The following is a 25,979-nucleotide window of genomic DNA, read 5'->3' as shown; positions in this document are numbered from 1 at the left end:
ACTGTCTTCCAAAGTGGCTGTATCATTTGTATTTCCATCAGTAATGAATAAGATTTCCTGTGGCTACACATCCTTGCTAGCAGTTGTTATTGTCAGTATTCTGGATTTAATCATTCTAATAGGTGTGAAGTGGTATCTCATCGTTGTTTACTTTGAAACTGCTTTAGCCTTCAAGTTCTCCTTGCATAATCTTAAGAGGTGAGAAATTAGAGCCTTTTCAAATATTTCCTGGACATGCTCACAACTCTGCACATGGGTATGGTTACATCCTTTACTACCCATTTCCATTTTCAGAAAATTCTAGAAAATGCAAACTTATAGTGGCAGACAGTAGATTGGTGAATGCCTGATGATGGGACTGGAAACAGCGATATATTAAAGTGGAGCATGAGGAGTCTTTTAGAGATGATGTAAGTCTTCATCATGTTATTTGTCATGATGGTTTCATAGGTGTGTACCTACATTAGAATTCACAAATGGTATGCTTTAAATTTGTGCAGTTTATTGAACATCAGTTATACCTCAATAAATTTTGGGGAAAATCAATAAAGGTATATGAAATTATTAATGAATCAAGGGTTTGTAAAAGAGGAATTTGTAAGACTTAATGGATCACAAGCATACCCAGAGAGATTGGCCTTGCATAGGAAGTGGAACAGATAGTTTATCCTTTGAAACTTCAGTGAAAGAAGAAAGGCTTTTGTCAACATATGTCAGTTTGCTAGAGAGTTGATAAGGTAGTTAGTTACATTCTTGCATGCCTCTTTTGTATGTGTGTGTGTGCGTGAATGTTAAGTGAAAATAAATGCACAGTAAATGGGTTTTATTATTATCATCGATAATAACTTTTTCCTATTTAAACACTAATCAAAGAAATAAAATTTTTAGCTGAAATTGTTTTCACTGTGGTCAGTTATTTTTAAGAATATATACATTTAATTTTTAAAGTATATTATTATAGAAGATACTAAATTATAAAATTCAACATAAAAGTAGCAATTTTAGATTCAAAATAAGAGAATAAAGTGGGAAGACAAAGTATTTATTTAAAAAAATATGCTTTTGGTTTTAGACTGTAAAATGGGAGAGACTATGGACTTTGGATTCAGATAGACTTGAGATTATATCTTGACTTCACCATTATTCTTATATATTTTGGGCAAATTGCTCTTAGTACCAGGACCCATTTTCTAGGTAGCTATAGAAATGAAGCTGTAAAGGGGAGTCAAACTGTATCTTGATTTGCTCCTAGGGATGGCATTGCCAGGTAAAGCAGGCCATGCAGCAGTTCACAGATTGCCCAGATTCTTAGAATCCCTGAGCCTCTAGATCATTCTCAGCTTTACTTTATGACCAGAATATCAGCTGAATCTCATGAAATCTTTTGACGAAGCACTTCTTTTCAAATATGTTCAAGAATCTTATAAGTTCTTAAGAGGGAGGAGTTGTCCATGAGAGCAGAGAATCTGATCCTTGCATATATTTTAGTAGTATATACTATATCTAAGCTCTTAGATTAAAATATGACTAATTTCCACTTTTATTTCTAGTTCATCCTCAGGCTACTTATTTTGACCTATTTAGACTTGAAATTAAATATCTTTCTTAGTCTGTGCACTCTTTTTCTCTATTTTTGGCCTAATAAGGTTATTAATTATATCAACTATTAATATATTTGATTTCTATGAACCTTAGTTTTTTCATATTTAAAGTGGGATTAATAGTACCTAATCTCACAGCAGTGTAATAAGGATAAATTAAAATATGTAAGCCTTTCGGCTCATAATCAGTTCCCAATGAAGGTTAGCTTTTCTTCTTTCTCTTATGTTGAATTCATTAATGTGATGGAAAGGTAAGTTGTGGGTGGCCATAGCTTAGATCAATAATAATAAACAGGGAGCCAGTTATTACTCTTTTTAAAAATTCAATTAATTTTTTGTGGTCTTTGAGTGCTAAATTTATTTAAAATATACTATAGCAGCAGGTACGTTTATGGTTTTCCCCCCAATATATCAATCAATTAATGGATATTGATCACTACTTTTTGTAACGCATAGCGTTGCTTGCTGAGAAAATACAGAGTGGTATTTTCTGGAAGGCGGATTTCTTTTTAAGTCAGTTATTTGAAATGTGAAATGCCTTTTGCTTCAGGAAACACTGATGTAAATGTTGCCCAGGTTACCAGCCTACCCTACCAAAACCCATTTCGCCTGTAGGTAACTAAGTTATGGTACTCTGGTACTGTAGAACCTGAAGACAACTTATAACATTGTGTCTAAGGAGAAACACCTTTATAATTAAAATCTTATATGCCAGGATACATCTTGCCTCTTCATAATTTTCTAAATGAGAATAGGCTTATCGGGTCCAAGTCATTGGCCAAGGGTCTAAGGCATTAGCAACTAGATTAGGGACTGGGGGAGATGATCCATAGTGTCAGAGGTTGTGGGTTTATGGCAACCAGAGGCGGGAATAGAAATTATATTAAGCAGTGAGGATTGGGAGCTAGGACTTGTGGCGAAAAAGAGGAGCGAGGGGATAATGAGGGAGCTAAGGCAGGCTGGGGACCCGGGAGGCAGCTGATAGGGTTTCAGGAATAACAAGGTATATGAGGATTGGAGGCACTTGGCTAGACAATAGCTGTCTTGAGTCAGTGGAAAGAGCCTAGTGGACAGGGCAATCTAAAGTGACAGAGATCAAAAAATAAAAGATAAAGTGATAGGGATCAGAAATAGAGAAAGCACATAATTAGGGTTTTGGTACAATAACACATTAAAGCAAAGAATTTAGCATAATTGGGTTAAGGAGTTTAGTTACTTCAAGTACCAGTGGATTATCATAATTACATAGAGTCTGACATATTATTCTGTTACTTTGGCTTTATATCTTTTTCTTATATCAGTGACATGAGCTGTTTACATTTTTAATATAGATCTTTGACTTAAATAACAACAACAAAAACCAATCAGAACAGTGCAAAGTTAAGATAAAGTAGAACTTTAACAGATACAAACTAGAGTTAATAGACTGCATTTTGAAAGAATGAAAATTACGTTCAAAAACTTAATTCTGTTTTATTATAATGGTATGTAATAGGAATGATATAAACTGATAAAACAAATATTGGTTTATAAGCTTCATAGCACACTAAGCAGCTCAATAATTTTAAAAGTTTGAATGGACTATTTTTCTTAGAAGAATGTTCTAATTAATTGGAAATTTTATAGCTTTTAGATTATAGTGATGTTTAGATAATATAGTATTCAAATAGTTGAAAGTAAATTAGCTTTAGAAACAAAATTATTGCCAGAGGATTAAATTTGCCCAAGTTAATTCTAGGTATTCTTGACAGTAAAATAATATCAGAAAAGAAAAACATATTTGCAGAGTAGTAAGTAACTGAAGCTTGGGTACGAGCTGTTTTGTCACCTCTTTCTCTACAAGTTCTACTTAGAAAAGCTTTCTTTTTTTCTTTCAGATTGTCTGTCTTTCTGATAACTTTACCATACCACCTTATATTTAAAAAATAGTCTGATTAATAAGCCTAACTATTCGTGGTTTTGGTCTTTGGATGTTGCTGGTATTGTGTTCACTCTGTTCTTCCTCAGAAAGAACTCTTAAAGTTAGGTATTTTTATTTCAATAGAAAAACAGGCCAAAGAGTTAAGAACTTTATTTTAAAAAGTGCAACAGTAATGGCCAGTAAAAGAAGATGCTCAATTATAGTAATGATCAGAGAAATAGAAAATAAAGCTACAGTAAGATAATACTTTATGCCCATCAGATTGGTAACAGTATCAAGTATTTGCAATGATGTAGAATACTGGAATTGTCATTTGTTTACTAGGTAAACAAATTGCGTAACATTGTTTTATAATTCAGGAAAACAGTTTGTTTACCTAGTAAATAAAGTTAAGATACACATACCTTGTTATGCAATAATTTTATTCCTAAATATAGATGCTGTAAATTCTGAACCCCAATTGACCTAATTCTCCCTTTAAAACAATTATTTTATAGTCCCCTTTACTATCCTGAACTGCAGTCCATAGATGATAAAGCCTATTTATGTGCATAATTTTAAAAATCATTATAATCTTTTATTTTATTATAAAAATAGAAAGTAATTTATAATGAAATAACATATTTAAATATATAAGAACCAGGCCTTTTTATTATAATATCTAAATGCTAATCGGTCATAGATGCATATTTAATTGTGTAACATGTAATTGAGTTGACAGTGTGTTATTTTGTGTAGCATTGAGTTACCATTTTTTGTGTGTTATGCTAAGTCTATACTGTGCTATATGTGAATTGATTAATTTGTGGGCTTTGTAACTCAATAGGAGATTCTGAAAAGAAATTCTAATTGTTCCCTAAATTCTTACCTTGATTTCAAAAACACATGTAAAACTTATTAGTATGCTAAGCAATATTTCTATCCTGTCATTTGATTTTTCACTTCACTTCTTTTTCTCTTATTGCTTGTCTTATTTGTTGTTTCTCTTCTTAATTCTTCCTTATGTTTTCTGTATTTTCTGTCTTTTTTCCTACCATTTGCCCAAAGTAGGTCTATTCCACAATTGAAGCTGTTTATGATTCCACAAAAACTGTTTGTACTTATTTTATCTGTTTTTCTTCTTATCGAGAATTGTTTTCCTGTCTGTTCAGTTATGCATGATATGTAGATTAACACTTAGAATTTTCCCAGAAGCATAAAGAAATAGATTGTTACATAAACAGTTATTCCATTAAGTTATTAGTAATTTACAATCTTCTAGTTTTCCTCTAGCACAAAAATTAACAATCCAGTGGGATTGAGATTCCCATTGTTTCGGGGTTTTTGTTCATATATTAGCATTTTAAAAGTATTTTTAGTAAAGAGTCCTTTGCCTTCATGAAATTTAGGTCAGGAATTGTGTCTGATATATTCACTCTTGAATCCTAGGAATTTATCTAGTACAGTGCTTGGAACAAAGTGGGCTTTTAATAAATTATTGAATGAGTATAACAGTTTATTCGGATTTGTTATTTTAACAATATTAACAACAACTAAAGGCTTTGGTGTTTGTCTTGATAAAGTTTTCTCAGTAGTATTAGAAGATTTTAAACTTTCTGCTTAGGGAAATTATTATTTGAAATTAAAATTAAATTTTGTGGACTTTTTATTATTTAAAATTCTGGATTCATTCTGATTCTCCTTCCCATAACTGTGTATGATTTAACGAATGAATGGTGGAAATACTTACATAAATAATTATTTTTCATGAAATATTTGAGTTTCTATTATAATCCAGGAATTACTGGATGTAATTGCTGAGGATACAGTAGTAAGCAAAATTTTTCCCTTTCCCTCAGGAAATTTATAGTTTTGGAGGAAACAGATAAGAAAATATCAATTTCACCACTATGTAATCAATGCCATGATAGAGTTAAAGCAGAGTATTGGAGGAGAATCTACCCCATACTTGGGAGTCTAGGAGGGCTCCGAGGGGATTTTGCGGTAGTGTAAGTCTGAAAGACAAATAGGAGCTGCCTGGGTGAAGGAGAAGGGAAGAAGTGGGAAAAGGCATTTGGCCTGAGGAAACAACATGTAAGAAGGCCCTGAAATTTTGTGAACAACTGTGGAGGAGTGCACTGTTTAATTTCCTTCTGGCCTACCAAGTTAATTAGTTATTACAACAGCAACATGTAAATTTATGTTGTGTTAAGCAACTGGAATTTTAGGATTATTTACTGCAGCAGCCAGGGTTACCCTCAATGTGCGAATAACAGAGGTACCGTCTAGAGTTGAAACAAAAAATTGATGTTAAAAATAATTTTAAAAATAAACAATAGATGAACTAAAAATGATCATCTGAGTAAAGATGGAGGGGGAAGATAGAAATGGGAGGGTAAATGAGCTATAGTTTCATCTATTGTAACAGAAAATCAATAATGTTTAAAATTGATAAGAATCATGATATAACAACTAGAGATAGGAAGTAACCAAATCAAGGAACCAAAACCAGAAAAAGTTAAAAGTTGTTGTATATAGAAAAGGGGGAGATGTGGATCAAAGAATTGTTTGATTATAATTCTTGTTATTTTGTTTTTTAACAATATAAATATATTATTTTGATAAACTAGATAAAAAAAATAGTGTACATCCACTAGAATGCCTAAAATTATGGCTGATTATACCATTGTTGATGAGGATATGGAGGATATGGGGAAGATATGGAAGTATAAAATGATATAGCCACTTTGATAAAAAAATTTGACAGTTTCTAATGAATTTATACATCTACCTATTGTATGACCCAGCAATTTCATTTCTAGGTATATATATCAAAGACATTTAATCAACAATTATTTACTGAGTTCTATAGGCAATGGTTTGAGGGAAGCAAATTCAATAAATGATAAAAAGGATGAGTTTTTGTGTCTGATTTAGTTTCCTGTTCCGGCACTTACACTTAATGGCTCTGTGACCTTGGATAAATTACTAATCTTTGTCTGTAAAAATAGGGATGATAACATTATTTACTTAATAGAGGTTTGGAAGATCAAGCGAGCTAATGTGTGGAAAGATTTAGCAGTGTTTGGTGTATAGGGTTCATTAAATATTAGATTCTATTATTATTATCCATTCAGAGAGTATATATTGGCTATAAAGTTGTTAGACACTGTTAAGTTTGTTGGGGAAGATAGTTAATAAATAATCACACAAATATTTGTACGATATGATAACAGCTAAGACAATCATGTGGCAGAATAACAAGAGAATATCAGTTAAAGTTAGGGCATCAAGAGGATTTCCCCAAGGAAGTAATGCTTGTGCAGGAATTTGAAGGGGAGATTTTTTTTGACATGTTGCGTTTGAGGTGCCTTTGAAACATCTAAAGGCAGAGGAAGGGGAGGAGACAATTATGATCTGGATGATGAAGATGATTGTTTAACAGCAATATACGATATGGTTCTTCCCCTCATGGAGCTGAAATAATGTTTGGGGAGATGAGACATATTTTTTTAGTTTAATTAGTACTACAAGACTGAATGAATACATTCTGAAAGAATGGTGTAGTAAGTGGAGTGGGGCCATACGAGGTATGGTGTTCTCAAAGTTTTAGAGATAAGAAAATAGTTAAGATGGGCTTTAATGGATGAGTAGGGTGGAAGGGAGAGGAAAGCATTCTAACGGTAAGTGCGAAAAAAAGGTAGCGGAAAAGGGGGTGGCAAGGGTCTGTGTGGTCAGTTACTAATTATAGAACAATTTAGTATTTATTGAAGCTCAGCCAAGACTCTTTTATACCTAAGTTGGCTTTTATAATGTGTTTTCAGATCCCTCATGAGACATTGTGTTATATAACAATTTTATCTTGTATGGTTCTGTCTTTCCTACTTATTGAAAAGTTGTCATTGTTATACTGCTGACCTTTGATATTGTTATTAATACTGTTCAGATGTGGCACTTAATGGTTACCCTTTCCAGCTTGATATTTTAGGGGGAATATAGCATCTGATTTAGTTTTTATGAGAGTGCTTTGTAGACTGTGGAATTACGTAAATTCGAAGTATTATTGTTATTAACTATTTCATATATTTCATGTTACTCTTGAGAACCTAGATGTAAATATTCTTTGCTCTGTATCAAAAGGACCGCAATCAGTGGATTTTTTTCCTCCTAAGTCTTTGACTGAGTTGGGTGTCTGAAAAGCCTGGTTCTCAGTAGTAGGCAAGGTTCATTTTGTGTTTACTGAGCTTCCTTTCCCACTAAATTATGGTGTGTTTGCTATAAACAAAAAGTTTTTTTTTTTTAACACAGATAAAATAAACTTAAGCCGCTACTTTAAAATATTTTTCTAAATTACTCAGTTAAGATAAAAGATTTAAGGGGGGAAAAAACTAGTTAGGTATCTATAGCATTTCAGGCCTTATCTGTTATCAGTTATTACTTAATCAGTTCCCCTCTGCTTCATTTTCTCCAGGCCTGAGTTAAGAGAACACTTAAATTTTGATTCTAAGAGCTTTCCAGGATTAGGAATGTGGATGGTCCTTTAGTAGTTTTACCACACACTGGAGTCTTTTCCTTTATCTTGAGCGAAGGACCTGATTACATCTGTTTATTCCTACTCAAAACAGCTGGTTTTAATTTGCTTTTGCTAATACCCTATTAAAATCTCCCAAAGTATCTCCTAATACTTTCCCTCCCAAGTATAGAAAGAAAAAAGTATACGATACTCTGTTATGGCATGATTACAATGGTTATATCATGAAATACTAGGATTATCTTCTTTCCCCCTCTTTTTTCTTTAGTTTTTCTTTACTTCATTGTTCTTTGAAGCTATTGGTATCTTAAAATGATATTAAAATATTGTTCCCATAGTAACACCCTACCAATTTCTTATGGCAAACACTGCATCTTTTACAAGTTGGATTGTGAAAGAGAAATGTTTTCTGAAAGAATTTATTTATAAAATCAAGCAAACAGAACATCACTGTTTATTTTTTAACAAGCATTTTTAAGAAGACCGTATATAACAAGGATTTTACACATCAATGTAAAGTGAGCTTCTCAGTGAGATTTTTGCTTAGGTAAAAGTTCCTTTTTGAATTTGTGTTAAATCAACATGTCCCCCTCATAATTAGACGTGAACAACTTAAATAAAAATCTTAAATCCTGCCAAATTTCAGTTACTGTTTAAATATCATACCTGTACCCAGAAGTTTATAGGGTACTTATGAGACCCTATGATACCCTTTTAATGATTTTCCAACCTTTTAGGCTGCATGATAGATTTTGTTCAGGATCTGGGCAGCGGAGGGGTCTACCAGTTTTGTAAAATCAATGTCAAGATAGTTGAAATCTTTTTACATTTAAATTGTCTAAATTATATTATCAATTTTAAACTGCTTCTTACTATTGAGCTTTAGTGATACCTAATTTCATCTCAGCATTTAATTCATTGTTTCTTCTAGAGGGGTTAGGAAAGATATTATAATTATAACTAAAATTATTAATCCCATATTTTCCCCTTCTATTTACTTTAGTTTTTGCCCTCTAAACTTGGTTTAATTTGTTTTATTAACTCAGACTTTTTGGCTTTTTCAAAATACCAAAAGCACGAACTAATCCATATGTTTTAGTTTGGCTGTCATTCTCTTTTCTTTCCTTTTTTTTTTGCTGGAATTATTGAAAGCGCTACAGAGCCATAAGAAATCCTTTGAAGCTACCATAGATTATATTTTATGGAGGTTGTAGTTAATGTATTTTAATTACTGGTTCATTCAATAAATTCTAGATGCTGGAGATATATATCATAGTGAAAAAAAACAGACAATAATAATTCTGTCTTAATGGAGCTTACCTAGTGGATATCAGCTGGAGACTTAACTAATTTGGATGCTTTTGTGAATACCCTTTGCATTTGCTTACTTGGCTCTATTCATCTCTATATTCATAGTACCATTTTGAAAGATTCCATTGGATGATACCTTACCCATATCTGTGTAATTACCCATATCTGTAGACTTCTGAGTGGTTTTGTATATTTCATTTTCCAGCTAGATGTCTGTATAGTAATACTTACTGATGTTGCACTATAGTTTGTGCTATTTAATTCAAGCACAGAAACCAAAAATTAATCTTATCTATTTAGAAGGGGTCTTTTATGTAATAGATCGAGTTTACCCAATTTGATTACCAAATCTTGTTAATTTTTTCTTTCAAAAAGTTTTTCATCTTGCTTTTCCAGTTTTGCTTTTATTGCCTTTATCCAAGCCCTTATTATTTCTTTGTACCTAAACTGTAGTCATAGTGTTCTGTTCTCCTTACCTCTCTGCCAATCTATCCTAAACATAGCTGTTGGATTAATCTTCTTAAACTATGGGTATGACTCTATCACTTCTCTGCTCCAAAATGATTCCAGCTAGGTTATGAACCAGACTCTAAAATTTTGAAGGAAAGGGTGGTGGGCAGCCCAACCTTGGGGTCCCTGAGGATCAGCAGGCAGTGGTCAGTTATGCTTCTTCTCCCCTCACCAGGTTCTGCACTTGTTTTGTGTTTTTTATCTCTTTTTCTTCCCACACACTGGAATAGATAGAAGGAATCTTCTGATTAATAGTGCTTGAGAGGTTATTTCAGAACAAGTTTCTGCCTTGCATCAGTGATTGTACTTTAGTAAGATTTCATGTACTTCGTTGCATTTATAGTGGCTAGTTTTTGATTATTCCCTTTTAAAACTAGTTTAGAAGGTTTTATGTTTCCTAGTCTTTTAGCTTCTGCAATAGATGGTTAATATCAATTAAAGACTACTTATAAAAAACATATTAGGTATTATGAGACTTTGTTAATCATTCTCAATAATTGGAAGAGAATATTCTTCTAATACTCAGAAGGGGGAAACTCACAATTTATATAATTACTTTAGCTAGCATATGTGTCTGTGGCCATGACTCCCAATAGTCACTTCCAATACTTGCCAGTATTTTTCATTGCAAATTCATATTTTATAATGACTTTAGAGATAAAAGGTAAGGAATTCATTACCTGTATCCATGATTGGAGTTTAGGACTTTAAGAGTCTGTAAACTGAAGGTTAAAAACATTAAAAAAGAAAAGGTTTAAAAAAATACAAGTTTCTATTACTTTGGAAATTGTCTTTTTAAAACCGTTTTTTCCCCCTGACAGTCAAAATTTCTTAGGTATTTTTTTTTCCTTCCGTCATGGATCATTAGTGTATCTGGTTATATTATGTATAGTTTTCATTGTTGCTACATGTGGGAAGATTCATCGAAGTTTCCCAGTGATAAGAATCAAGGAAAATTTACCATGCCGTCTGCATTTATGCAGTCTAGTTTAAATGGAAAAATATTTTAAAAGTACAATAAAAGAGACAAGAAAAGAAAAAAAAGAGAAAAAAAATAGGACAAAACTGGTGTATCCTTTGATTTTACTCTAGAGATTGAGTGTGCAGGGATACAAAGTCATCCTTTTTCTTGGCTGGCAAGGCTCTTGCTAATGGAAGCCAGAAGCCAACAGAGCTAAAGAAGCCTCTATGTCTGCCCAGCCAGAAAACATATTGGACAGTGCGAACTGTTTTGACAAGAAGGTGGCTTAATTTGAAAAGGCTGTAACCTTCCCTAAATCTGGATTTGCCCCAACGCTAAAGCTTTATCCTACAAAATCGCGTAAGCAAAAGTAGTGGTATGATTGCAGAGGCCTCGGTGAAGTTCTCTGAACTCTGGATGGTTTGTGACCAGGAGCAGAACAATGAAAGCCTCTTTCAGATGATTCTTCTAGAATTATTGACTTTTTTCCCCTTGTAGTCTCTCAAATCAAAGTTTTAAAGGAATTAGAAGTTAGGCTATTTTCTTTTAGCATACAACCGAATGACATTCTGATGTTTCTTAGTGAAGCTAGTTTCTTTTCTATTTTTTATCCTCTAAGAGTATGCTGATGCCATCAAGAATTCTTGTTTTGTGAACCCATTTTGGAAATTGGAAGGACCATTGAGAGTTAAACAGTGAAAAATAGCTTGCCATTAAAACTGATGGAGTATCTGGTAAGACATCTGGTTTTGCTGCTTTGGTGAAGGAAGAAGCTCCATAGGTCACTTTCAATCATTGCTTTTACATTAGCATTGAAGACTGTGCCAAAGATCATGAAAGAAGTCTTGTCTTATGTCTTAAAAGTCACACTATCCCTTGAATCACTGCCTTGTCAAGGGTTTCTCTTGAGAAATGAGAGTAGAATATAAGGTTGTTTTCTGTTGCAGGGAAGTTCATTGATTCTCCAAAGAACAGGTCTCAACACACTGGGGAATTCTGATTCCATTTGCTGCTACATAACTTTGTGAATTGGGGTTTTCAGAACACTTGTCCTTTGGATTGTTAAAGTCATTGGCATATTAAAAACATTCTGTTTACTGTTGTAGCTCTTTATTCAAGAGAAACACAGTAGCACCCTTCTAATTGAAGTTGGTTTTTTAATTTTCTTTTAAATTTAATATCCTTTCTAATCTAAGCATCCTTTTTAAGTTGGGAGAGTTTCCTTTCTGTTTGATTTTAAGGTTTTCTCTTTGCCTTTGATATATTCTGCATAGAGCACAGCACAAGGCCCAGGACATGCAGCAGACTTCCTTACTGCTTTGCCAGGCCAGTGGATAGAGTTTTTCTAGTCTTCTTTTCACCGACTTCTCACTTCTTAGGCTCTGGGCACTGTGTAGGGCTTTCTTTCCAGGACCTCAAACATATACACCTAAGACATCATCTTCTAGTTTTAAGTAAAAATTTAGAACTCCAGCTCCTAGGGCCTGTTCCCAGGTCTCAGATCCCCATGGGCTTTACACATCAGCTCCTTTTGGCTCTGATTCGATTTCTCTCTTTGTACCTGGTACCTGGGAATCTTCCTTTTGTCTTTTCAGATGCACCATTTAACAGGAGGAGAAAAAATGAAAGTGTCTTGAAAACAAAAGTTATTTTTTAATGGAATCAAAGACTTCCGAAACAAGGAGATTTATTTCTCCATCTCAGGAGATTTCCAGGGTGCTATTATAAATGTTACTTGAAGTGTGTAGTAGGTCCAGAGCTCTAAATTCTTATTGACTGATTGATCATCTGCTTTATTCCACCAAAGAATTTAAAGTGCTCTTTTGATATATACATAGTCCTTGAAGAGTGACACACTTGAGCTCCTGTTTCCTGTTTAACTGGAAGAGTGTTTGTCAAAGCCTGCGACCATTTTAGGCATGTCCAGATTATGTCTGATTAACTGTTCCAGAAAGATTAGGTAATACTTCTTTAATCTTTCTATAGAAAGACTCTTTGCCATGGTCTAAGGTAGTGGTTCTCAGAGTATAGTTCCTGAATCCTCAGTACCCATATCACCTAGGATCATACAGTACATAGTGTTCCCATGTCATTCATCAGATATTCTTCTTTGTTATGATTTTCAAATTAAAGCTTGTTAAAATGTTTGAACTCACGGATGGTCCAGTGATGGGTACTTTTTACAAATAGATAAAGTATGAGCTTTATGGCTTTTTTTTTTTAATATGATGAGAGTGCTTTTTAATTCTAAGGTATAATATGATGTTAAATACTATAAAAATGACATATATGTTGGTATAGTTCTGATTTCCTAAACTCAAGCATCTTTTATTTAAAAAAAATTCCTAAAATTTAAATGCTAGATGTAGAATTAAGGAAATGTTTTACATCTGTAGATTAATTACTTTTTTTTTTTCATAACCTGCCTGCCCCAAGCTTAGAAGAGAAGTTACAGTATTATTTATGTAATTCCTTTGAATGGTCCCCATGGATTTAAAACACAATCAGCATTGTTACACTTCCTTCCATAGAGACAATAATATATGCTTTCTTAATAAATGTAATATGCTTTTGTTCATGAAGAATGTCATTTAATAGTGCCAGCTATTTTAGGATGATAAAATAAAAATATGTACAATCCAAGAATACTTTAAATTATTCTTATAAAAGAAAGATGTTTCATTGTTTTTGGTCTATTACTTCATCGTATAAAAATGCTGTAAAAAGCAAACTGACATTTCAAGGTTCAGAGATTTAGTGATCATTTAAATAAAGTTTTTGCCAGGGTACAGAATATATGAAATAAATGGTAGCGCCATTGTAAGGGCAGTAAAGACTCATTAGACTTTTAATTAATTAAGTAAGAAAGTAAGTACTTAAATCCTACACAGTGCCTTGTACATAGGAGTGTTCAGAAAATGTTGGCTGAGTTTAAATGATCAAGTTAATTTTGACCCTGTTAACCTACTAACATAATGTTGACTTTTTCACTTACTGAGTAAGCTGCTATTAGATATGCTAGAGATTGTGAACTGGCCCTCAGAGTCCCAGAAGGCATTGTAAGATGTAAACTTAGAGGACAATGAAGAAAATATTAAATATTAAAGGAGAATAGGAAGTATCCTACTAAATATTGATAAAATCAGTCTATAGACCCGAAGAATTGAAGAAAAGATGGTTGCTTAATGGGTTTAAAAATGAATATTCACAAAAAAAGGCAACCCAATTTAAAAATGGAGAAAGCACTCGAATAGACATTTTTTTCCAAGAAGATATTCAGATGGCTATTAAGCATACAAATAGATGCTCAATATCATTAGTAACTAAGGAAATCAAAGCCACAATTAGATAACACTTCACATCCACTAGAATGGCAATAATAATAATCAAAGGAAAATAATAGCCATTGAAGAAGAGGATGTGGAGAATTGGAGAATTTGCTGGTGGGAATGTAAAATGCTGTGGGAAACAGTTTGGAGGTTCTGCAAAAGTTAAACATGAAATACCATGTGACCCAACAATTCCACTCCTAGGTGTATATACAAGAGAACTGAAAACGAGTTCAAACAAAAACTTGTACACAAGTGTTTTTAGCAGCATTATTCATAATAGCCAACAAATGTAAACAACTTATGTGTCCATCTTTTGATAAATAGATAAATAAAATGTGGCGTATTTATATAATAGAATGTTATTCAGCCATAAAGAGAAGTGAAGTACTGATACTTGCTAGAAGATGGATAAACTTTAACATTAAATGAAAGAAGCCAGACACAAAAAGCTACACATTGTATGATTTCATTTATATGAAATGTCTAGAATAGGCAAATCCATAGGGACAGAAAGCAACTTAACGGTTGCCAGGGGCAGGGTGAGGGAGGAATGGGGAATAGCTGCTTAATTGGCTTTTGAGGATGATGAAAATGTCCAAGAATTAAATAGCGATGATAGTGGCACAATGTTATGAAGGAACTGGAATTCACTGAATTGTGTACTTTAAAATGGTAAAGTTTCTGTTATACGAGTTTTAGCTCAGTAAAAAAAGAATAATTAGTATGATTATAATCTTTTTATTGGTAAAATATTACCAAAGTAAAAAATTTTAAATCAAAGAAAACTTTAATTCAACATTGTAATTTTGTGCTTAGAAAAATTATAAAACATTATATTTGGTGAAAATACATATGAAGTCAAACATTTTCAGGTTTCAATAGAAGATATGTCTGTTTTGAGCCTCATTCAAAGTTGCTAGGTACAAAGAACTTTAGAATAAAGTACTACTACAAGGCAGTCTTATGCAGGGTATTGTGCCTAGTATGTTGCTTTTTAACTGGCTGGCCCTCTTTTAGTCACAGAGAGTACGTCTCTTTAACATTCTCCTTGCCATCTTATTCTGGATCTGCTTGACTTCTTACTGTGTGGTAACATGAAACTATATTCTGCTTGATTAGCACTAATCTTGCTCCTTTTCTTTAAGTAAACTATTCCTTTAATGACACTGTTTCCAGCCACTGTGGATAAACCCCTTGTTTATCCTGCTTCCTCATGGTTTTGTTCACTTACCTTGGTACTTTTATGTTTCAGCATCCTTGCTTCCTCTGCCTTACTAAGGAAACCTGGACAGCAGGGACCCAGACAGGAATAAGGGGGAATGGGGAATGAGAGCTAATAGACGAAGACCCTGTGTTCTTTGTGAAAACTGTTAGAAGAGAAATTGTCCATAGATTTTAGTGCTATGGTTTCAAATAATCCTACTATTTCCAAAGATCAAACATTATTTAATGTTTATAATATACAGCTTATCTAGTAAATTTATGTCTTTTCAGTGATTTTCTTGCTCCTTCTTACTTAATAGTACCAAAATACTTTTTTGAGGAATGAATAAAGCACTAGGATGTTCCCAGTTTTAATTGATGAGGAAATTTGCCTACATCTGTTACAGCTGTAGTATATAAAAGTATATTCGTTGAGCCTGGTATAAAATGTAAGACTTATATAATTCAAACACCATTTTGAAATCCAAGTTATGTTTTCATTTACTAAGGATTTTTGTCAAGACAAGCCTTTCCTTAAAAAAGTAATTAGCCTTGGATGTAGAAAGTATAATTAACAAATAGCACAATTTATTACTTAGTTAATCCTCTGTGGAAAATAGCTGGCATTCAGTGTTTATACATTATTAACTATAAATATGTAGACACTGATATTGTATATCACAATATATTTCTAAGAAACCTATCGTAGGTATTACTTCTCTTTAATTAGTATAGGATTTTAGCTTCAAAAAGCTTTAGCTTTTTCATGTACTTCAATTTCTTTTCTTGATAAAACATCTTTCATTTATGGCCATTCTTGCTTTTGAGAACTTTATAAGGGATAGCCCTTATACTCCTAAATAATTTGTAAACTCTCTTCCTATAGATAGGATAAGATTAGATCAGCTGTGACTTCCCCCATTGTTGTTTTTTTAATGCAGTGCTTGAATGTAGTGGGGAAATGAAGTGGTAGTGTTATGGATTCAATTCCTCTTGTGTGTTTTAGGAGTGTATTATATTTTCCATTTAGACCTTCTCTATCTTTTGACTGATGACCGATGATTCTGTTCAGAGTTGTTTCAGTGAGGTTGGCTCCTGATCCTATAGATAAGTCACCCAGGTCTGGCAGTGATAAAACATGGTGGTTTGAGAGCTTCTCCCAGATGAGATAAAGATGACTCCCAGATGAGTTGCTGAAGAGCCAGAACAGATCTTCTCTCATAAGACAGTCTTGGCACTTAGACAATGCATGAAGTGAAGGCTTATATAACAAAACTGTTTTTGTTTGAGTTGGCTTTAAGACTAAATTTGTTTATTTGTTTAGAAATTAATGTTTTCGTTTTTTTGTTTTTCTAAATTGAACATTCTTTTAAAATGCTGTCTAGTACTTTGCATTGTTACATGTGATCTAGTTATATATCATAATATTTTCAACTCTGTACATATTTTATTGACTGAATTAGAGTTAGAAAATGAAATTAGAATTGATACTGTAATCTTTTTTGTGATGATGAATTTCTAAAGTCAAAATCCTATTTGTCTGGAAAAATAGTAACACAATCATATACAGATGTATATCACTAGCAAATAGTAGGTGATTTGCTCATAAGAAACTTAACTTTTTTTTTGGTCAGTCTACTCTTGTAGATTTTGATGGTGTGTAAAAATTTCAAGAATAATACAGCTTCTTAAAATGGGCTCTCTAGCACGGTTGTGAATTAGAGTTAGGTTTGTGAATTTCTGTTTTTTAGCCTTTGCTCTTTCATTCTGTATGACATGTGGGCTGATATTTATTTTCTTATATAGAAAACTGGAAAATATTTATTTCCTTTCTGCCTTAAAGAAATTGCATTTCCATGAATAAGGATCCTATGTAAAGTCTAGTTGTTGCTTACATGATAAATTTGTGACAATCTGCTGTTTCTTGCTTATTATATTCTGACGTGACTAAAGCAGACCCTTTCTAGGTTTCCTTCTTACTCTTAAGTGGAAAGGTAAAAAGAAAGCCAGGTGAGATATCAAGTTGTTATTTAAAACTGTTTTAATATCTATAAACTTTAAAAGCTTTAGCTTCTGAGTCCAAGGTGGTGATTTACCTTTCATCCTCTTACCAATTTTCTGTTGAAACAACCCATATGGTAGAATGCAGAAAAAGTTATATCACCCTTCGAAACTTAAAGAAGGGTCCCATTCTCAGTGTCATCATATTGAAGAGCTTTGGTAGGAAACAGTAAAAGTAAGAGCAGAGTGAAGGGTACACATCAGCCTGCCAGTTTGTTCAAAGGAAACTTGCTAAGGAGGTTGGTCAGAAAGCCTACCCATCCACCTATACCTAATAAACATGTTCAGGCCGGGAGCTAGGCAAGAGTCAAGAATGAGAACAGTGATGTCAGTAGATAAAATCTCTATCTCCTCCTGGCTTAGGTGGAGCTATAGGAGGAGGGAGTCGACTTTCCAGTGCATATCTTGTGTGCCTCAGCTATGAGGTCAGAGCAGAAATCACTGTGGAGAAGGGTGGTCCTCAGGAGTAAGTGGATATGGAGGGCTTCCTTTTCCAACAAGGCTGTGCCCTGTCCAAGAATTCAACAATGATCTGCATGATCTATAACAGTCTAGACCAGTGCTGTCCAATAGGACTCTCTGCAATTGGGGAAACATCTGTGCTGTCCAATATGGTAGTCTGCAGTCACGGGGCGTTCAAGTGCTTGAAACATAGCTGGGAACAGAATAAGTACCAAAAGCCTTAAAAAAAGTCTTTCCTTTTTTGGTTATTTTTATCTTAAGGAGTTAATCAAATAAAGGATATTCATCACAGCATAGTTTGTAATATTTAAAAATATATGTATAATAGTGGAGTAACATAAATGTACTCCAAAGCAGTCTGTTTCATAGTCAGACAGTTGAATAGTATGCAGCCATTAAAACTACTGGTGTAGACACGTTTATTGACAGACAAGTTGTTTCCGATATGTTAAGTGAAAAAAGGCTGGTTACAAAACCACATTGTTAGTGTTCCCATATTTTCGTGTAAATATCTGAAAATATTGTGTCTGCATATTTACACACATGTATACATATATAGGATCTGGAATTCAGGCATCTAAAGGTTTATCTAAATCCTTGTTCTGTCCTTCATTAGCTCTGTGACTTTGTAGAAGATACTTAACCTCTCAGCTTCCTCAGTGTTTCCACTGTAAAAGAGAGATTAAAAATAGTACCTATCTCATTGGGTTGTTTTCAAGATTAAATGAAATAATGTGGCTGAATTGCTTAACATGGTGTCTGAATTATCCTGTGATAAGATCATATTAAATGACAGCTTTTTCATCATCATGGTTGATTGTTATTGTTACCATAGGTTTATGTACATAGGAGAAAGTTTAGGCTATATTTGTGTGTGTATGTGTGTGTGTGTGTGTGTGTGTGTGTGTGTGTAAACTATTAAGTTGTCTTTGGTTGGTAGAATTCCGGGTGATATGTACTCTTTGTGTTTTTCTATGTTTTCTGATTCTGGTCTTGCATTGAGCATATATTACTTTTATAATTTTAAAATGTTTTAAACTCTCTATGTGCCTAAGTCTTTAACGTAAGGTATACCAGTTAAGGAAAAATGACTCATGATAAGTGGATGAAAGATTTATGACTTCTAATATAAATTTTATCCCTCTCTTTAGAACTGCACACCATTTTTGTAGTTATAGAAAATCTGTAAAATTAAGGCCAATGGAAATACAATAGTATAATCGTGACACATTCCTGCATGTAGAATTATAGTTTTAATCATGTTTACATTTGGGAAGACAATGTAGTATACACTGAGTTGTGGTTTAACTTATATCCTTCATAATGTGGGCAAAAACAGTACAATATTTCTATTTGGAAACAGTTCTGTTTGGTGATTATTTTTAGGGTTCAAATTTAGTAGCTCTACGGTCATGTGGATTGTTAGCAAAGCTGTAGACATCAAGTTAGGGTATTGCTTTGGTGGATAGTCTTAATTTTGTATTTCCAAAATTTTTGCAGCCATCTTTTATATTTCATTTTCCTTAGAATCATGTATTTTGAGAGAAGCTGGGTGGTAGGTAGCTCCCTTTCCCCCTTCCTCTATCAGGAAAAGGCTTCACAAAGGACAGGGTGCTCAAGCTGAATCTTGAAGTTAAGTGTCTGAGTATTTGCACTTTGGAATAAAGGCCTTTCTGACAGTGAAGCAGCTGCATTATGAGACAGTATGGTCACTGGGCAGCCTAAAGGTAGTTTGGTGTGGCTCGAGGTAGGATGCAAGCAAAAGGCCAGCCAGTGAGAAAGCTGGAGAATCATGTCAAGGAGCTTCAGTGTTGATACCTCTAGAAATATTTTTAGGATAACAGAAACTGCTAATAGTATCATTATTTTGTTTGATCACATCTTTAATAAAGTGCTCACATATAATAGATACCACAGATTTAGAATCAAGGGGTTCTGAACCATGGAAGTTTCTGTGAGATTATGGTTTCTCTTTTTTAAAAAAATGATGGACGTCTTACCATATCACCGTATTGATAACTGAAGCTATGTTGTTAGTTCTTAATTTAAGAACACCCTTCCTGAAGGATCTTTAAATTCCTTCTTCTTCCTTCTCAATTCCCTTAGTTCTGACCCTTCCTTCCCACCCCATCTTTACCAACCTCTGACTTCCACAAGTTGCCTCTGGTCTAGGAGCATCTTTAAAGAATATGAGTTAGAAGTAAAGGAAGGGAGGAAGCTGAAGAAAAGATATAATGGTTTAGTAGGTGATTTTGCCATCTTCAGTTATAAGGAGGCCATTCTGTATCATGACCTGATGTTGCTTGATTTGTTTTTTGTGTTTTGTTTTTTTTTTACTTTTTTTTTTTTAATTTCAAGTCTTCAACCAATTAGATAATTCTTTGGGCTAAAGTTAGCAAACAATCTGGAAATGGTCATATATGAAGTCTGAGGTGATGTTTACTTTCTCGTCCTTCCCCATAGATTCTTCTCTCTTTATATTTAAAAAAATATTTGTCTGTACAAAGCAAAACGATGTGAAACTACCTCTCTGAGCCTTCAGTGCCCCTCCATTCATAGCCAGGTGGTTTCTCCTCACCATTAACTGTCAAGGGCAGCCTAGCTTTTGTTGCAATCTGGCTTTGATTTCCACTTTCAGTTTAATTCAAAAAGTATTTATTGAGTGACCACCACATGACTGACCTTATTCTCTGCACAGTAAATAACAGTGAGCAAGACAGATGTGATACCTGTACTTATGGAATTTATAATTTCATTGGAGAAAACTCTTTTTTTCTAAGCTTCCAATTGAGGTTGACAAATCCAATAGGCAGTTCTGTCATCATTTGAAATCATTACCTGTTCTTCTGTCTGAGGAAGGAAAGCCTTGTTGGTGTTTATAACAAAATATCCTCTCTAGGGAGAAGGAGGCTTCTTCTTAGCACACATTTGGGTCTTTGCATGATTTCTTTTCTCTTAAATGTCTCTTTTTCAGACCCTTAAAATGTTTTTATTTCCCAAAAGAGCTCTCTCCTAATTGTCTTTCTCATCATTTCATGAAAAACACTTCCTGGGCAATCTTATCTCTGTACTTGTGACTCCTCAGTTTTTTGCCTTCCATTGAGCTCTTTCTTCTGAGTTCCAGATCCACATATCCAAGACCACCATCAATAGCCCCACGAACATCTCAGATTCATCGTATCTGTTATTAAAACCAACATTGCTCCCCACCTCAAAGCTGTAATGCTTTTCCTTGTCTATAAATTATACCACTATCTATTCAGTTGCTTGTATTATCCTGGATTATTGGCCCTTATCCTGTCAGTTAGCAGTGGTCTGAACCTTTTTGGCACTAGGGACTGGTGCTCTTATGAAAATCTAATGCCTGATGATCTGAGGTGGAACTGAGTGGTAATGCTAGCACTGGGGAGCAGCTGCAAATGAAGCTTCACTTACTTGCCTGCCGCTCACCTCTTGCTGTGCGGCCCGTTTCCTAACAGGCCACTGGACGGTACCTGTCTGTCTATGGCCTGGTTTGGGGACCCCTGAGTTACTGAAACCTATTGATTCTGCCCTGCACTCTTTTTGTCCATCTCCTCCTTTCTATCCTTATTACTATTACCCATGTCAGGTACTATCTTCCCTCCCCTTCTCTCTCTTTTAGACTTATTGGACTCGTTGCTTCCAGAGTTTGCCTGGGCCTATGGTCCCACAGTCTTGGGGCATATGTAGATTACCTGAATCTTTAATCATGGAACCTATGCCTTGAGCAACTTTTGACTTCTGGATTATATGAGAACTTAAAAATATAACTAAAAAGATTTAGTGGTATTGACCACACTCGTAATGTGGAATGACTGGCCATTCGATTTACCAAATAGTTAATATAAGTATATATCTATATGTAAAAATAGTAGGATATATATAAAAAAGATAAATAATACAAGAAATCATTTCAATGAGTGGTATATATAATTGCGATAGGGATTAAAGCCCTTAATGGAAAGGAATAAAGGAAGTAAAGAGCAGGCAAAGAGGATGGAGGGATGGCTAAAAGGGAAAAAAAGACAATGTAAGGTAAGTAGTAAAGATTCATGAAATTGAAGTTCATGAAAGTTAAAAAGACGAACAAGCTTTCTGTAGATGTTCTGACTGCATACATGGTTTGGTTGCCATGTTGATGAAAACAGTCTCTTGATTGCATCCCTCAGTAGTCCTTCAATTTTACTTAATGACTGAACTTTGTTCTTAATTCTGACTAGTCATTTTGTAGTTACCTTCCTGATCAAACAGGTGATTAGGCAGTAGATGGTGTTTGTAACCAGAGCAAACACATTTAAAAAAAAATTTTTTTAATGGTGACATTGGTTAACGAAATTCAGTAAGTTTCAGCTGTACATTTTAACAGTAAGGCATATATATATTTACATTGCAAACACGTTTTTTGAGACCAAAAGAACAAAATGTGTGCCCTCATGATTATCTGTTGTATTTGAGCTATGTGATCTTCTGCCAATATTCTGAAATTCTCAGATAGCCTAGCTTTAAAAAAAATCTTTTATTTTGGTGATCTCTGTATAGATAAACAATATTAACTAATCTTTAATTTCAATCTTGTCAATCCCAGAGACTATTAATGTGTATAACTTATAATGTGGTGCTATTTCAAATATATGTATGCTGATTCATTTTTAAAAATTCATTCAAGTCTCAGTGTTTGTTGTATTAAGTGTCATCTCAATACATCTTTTTAGAGTTTTCGGAAATTTTTTCATTACTTTTCAAGTTGGTCATACCAGGAATTGCCATATAAAAACTCAGCTTAATATAAAATGATTCTTGGTTTTGAAATGGAAATTAAAAGGTCATTAAGATTTTTCCTGAGCACTCTATCCAAAATACTATTAGCATAATATCCTAGAGCAGTGGTTTTTAAACTGTTTTGGCTGTTACCCTACTCTTGTTCTGGCTCTCTTTCTTGCTCATAACCAGTGATATGCAATGGTGTTTTCTGTTATTTTCTATACTAGTCTAGTTTGAGTGATATCACTCGGAGTGCTGGGGGGTGCTGGTTGCCACTCACTAAACTGATTTTATAATCCAGTAATTGGTTATAAGCTGCAGTTTTAAAAAACAATATCTTAAAATATAGATTTTTATAAAAATTAATTTTTAAAAATGAAGAATAGTATAGGGTGGCGAAGCAAAATTACTCATAATTTGTTCTTCTGGGTAAGTCCTTTTGACATTTCAGAAATATTAAATAAATATACATAATAAGATTAAAAAATACAGAAAGATTTTAAATGAAAAATTTTAAATCTCTTATCCTTCTTCACTTAGTCCTTCTGCACAAAAGTAACTACTATAAATGATTTCTTATGACCTTACTAATGTTTGTTTATGCATATGCCAGAACATGTAGATCTTTTAAAAATACCAAGAGATGCTACATATTCTGTTCCATCTTTATCTTTATCACTTAATGTTATATCTTTGTAATCTTTCCATATTAACAGTATGGATCTATCTTATTCTTACAGCATTCTTTTTTAATGGTTATAAAATATTTTGCTATGGGAATGGACCTTAATTTATGCAACCAGATTTCTATTGATACAATTTAGATGCATTTATTAAGCTTTAAAAATTTTCTCAGTCTGAGAGTTGAAAACTATATTTTCATTGCTTCAAATTCATTCTTAAATTAAGCGAGATAGTCATATAGTCATATTTTTATATGATTTTTTACTTAATTTATATTTATTTTTGTGAAATGTCTATTTATATTTTCTGCCCATTATCTTATTGAAGTGTTTTTCTTTTTTAAAAAATGATTTTTATAAACTCTATAATCAAGCAAATTAGCCTGTTAATGTCTTATAGTTTGGTGATGTTTTCAAAGTTAGACTTTTGACTTTGTTTAGGATATATTATCTGTACAAGATAATTTTGTAGTCAAAGTTATCAACCTTTTCCCAGTGAATTTTACTTAAAAGGAGCTTTCCCCATAGCAGGTGTAGTATTCGTTTATTGAAAAGTGTGACCAGAACTTATGTTGGAGAATTACATTTCAAAGAGGAGAGTCTAGTGAGATTTGACATTTTATATGTATTTTTCAAGCTGCCTTGTATAGACATTAAATTTCAAAGCTCCAAGATCATTTAAAGAAAGCTTGCTTTAAAGTTAATGTTCTTTTTTGCATGTGCTCTGCTAAACACAAAATTATTGAAAGTTATAATATTGTGAATTAGTTTTCATTATTGTAGTGATTTCTAATCTTTTCCTAATCATCGTTTAACATATTTAATAAAAGCCACACATGTCAAAATGAAACTCTTTAAAAAATTAAAGTTAATGCTCTTTGTGGAAGTATTTAGGATTTATTGATTAAATCTAGTAGATGTTTAATAGAAAAGAAACCACTTATTTTCATTGTGGAAACTCACCTCCTTCTGTGTTGTCTTATAATACATATAAAGGTTTCTTAGCAGAGTAGGAAGGAAGTAGATTTTCTGCTTAATGGATACAATATAGTAGTAATTTCCTGGATTGTATTTTGCTCAGGTCATTTAGTTGTTTTCCCTGTTACTGCTCTTAAAATTCTTGTGAGGTCTTCAGGAACTATAAATGATTAATTTATTTGAGCCATGACTTCATTGTGTTTATCTTTTATAGAGTCATAGTGATGCGAAATATGTTCAATTATTCGTACTGGTAATTTATCCATTAATAATTAATCAGAATCCTTAGCTATAAATTGTAAATATAAGTACAATTTCTTATAGTTTCAGGGGTGGGGTGTTCTGAAAATGTCCAACACGTATTAGACAAGTTTATTCAGAAATCAAAAGCCCTTACCTCTCTCCGCAGATCCTTGGCCAGCATGGTCCAGACATGCCCGTGTGGCTATTAATGAGAAGAGAGAGAAGAGAGAGAGAGAGGAAAGGGGAGGGAGGGGAGGAGAGAGGAGAGGAGAGATGAATTCCAGGGCTACTTGATTGTCTGTTTTTACTCAAAAAAATTATAAACTGTATGTTTTAGAAATATAAGTTATAAAGGTATGAGTTAAGTGTAAAACCAGATAGCTCGAGAGTGTACCAAGATTAAAAATAGGTTTATCATGGCCATTTAGGATAAAATTACTACTTTCTTTTGCTTAATTAATCAAATACCAATTTCAAGTTATTTTTCAAACTCAGTAAATTCCTTAAACAATCTCATTTGAACATTTAGTTTATAAAAGATAACGGCAGTTTTGAAAATAATATTTTTTCAGTGTGGAATACACGTCACCTAACCAACGTATATGAAAATTTGTGTACTATTGCTTTCATTTTCTCATTCAACAAAACTTGTTGAGTGCCTACTTTGTGCCAGGTCCTGTGCTAGGTGATTTTATAAATATTCATCTGGAAAGAAAAGAGTTCTGTTCAATTACATAGTAACAGAAGTCTGCGCTAGCAAATTTAGAATAAAGTAGGCATTTCATTTGATATTTTCTCCTAAAAGATGAATAGTGAAGGAGTTCTTAGAATCAGTATATTCACATGATAAGAATACCTGCTAGTATACTTCCTTGTTGATTGAGGCTCCTTAGTTCCTTCTTCATTAGGAGCACCTTCTCTGACTTTTCAGACTAGGTTAGGTCTGCTGTATTGCATATTTTCTATTTTGCTTAATAATCTCACCATAATTACAATTTAAAAATTATTTGTTTAATCTGTCTTCTCATTGATTTTTATTAGGCCACAACTGCCACAAACTCCCTGAGACTTCCTGTGCCTGGAATATGCTAGGCATTCAAATGTTTATTAATGAATTTTGACCTTTTGAAATTATTGTTACCTGCTAAGTATTTTCTATCATGCTTCTGCCTCATCCCCATGTCGTAGGGCAAGGCCTTATGGGAGATAATGAGTAATGGGCAGAATTCTGTGCAGTGGAGACCTTGAGAGCCTATTTATGATGACTGCATAGGGAGTATCCTTAAGATGAAGGCCACAACATATGCCAGTTATGCCTTTATATCAGGGCAAAGCTCACTGGTCCTTAACTTGGATCTTATCTACCTGCCTCATTTTTGGTTAAAATCTTTACTATGTAAGGTTTTTTCTTGAGTCTCAGT

At 33.4% G+C, this 25,979-nt stretch overlaps 1 protein-coding gene across 4 annotated transcripts in view; it reads left to right on the top strand.

The window, feature by feature from the left end:
• The window catches only part of CDK19 (cyclin dependent kinase 19), a 124,425-nt gene that overhangs the window by 45,535 nt on the left and 52,911 nt on the right, over positions 1–25,979 (top strand). The window contains exon 4 of one of the 4 annotated variants that reach the window (XM_039870401.1): positions 11,434–11,548. The exons of the other annotated variants lie outside the window; for them this stretch is intronic. Within the exon in view, the coding sequence (XP_039726335.1) occupies positions 11,537–11,548 (12 nt within the window). The 5' untranslated portion in view covers positions 11,434–11,536. The remainder of the gene's footprint in view (positions 1–11,433; positions 11,549–25,979) is intronic. 4 annotated transcript variants of the gene reach the window in all.

The sequence above is a fragment of the Pteropus medius genome, unplaced genomic scaffold, assembly GCF_902729225.1.
Source record: "Pteropus medius unplaced genomic scaffold, Ma_sr-lr_union100, whole genome shotgun sequence".
Taxonomy (NCBI): domain Eukaryota; kingdom Metazoa; phylum Chordata; class Mammalia; order Chiroptera; family Pteropodidae; genus Pteropus; species Pteropus medius.
The sequence above is the reverse complement of the archived record's forward strand: the minus strand, read 5'-3'. Positions and strand labels throughout refer to the sequence as shown.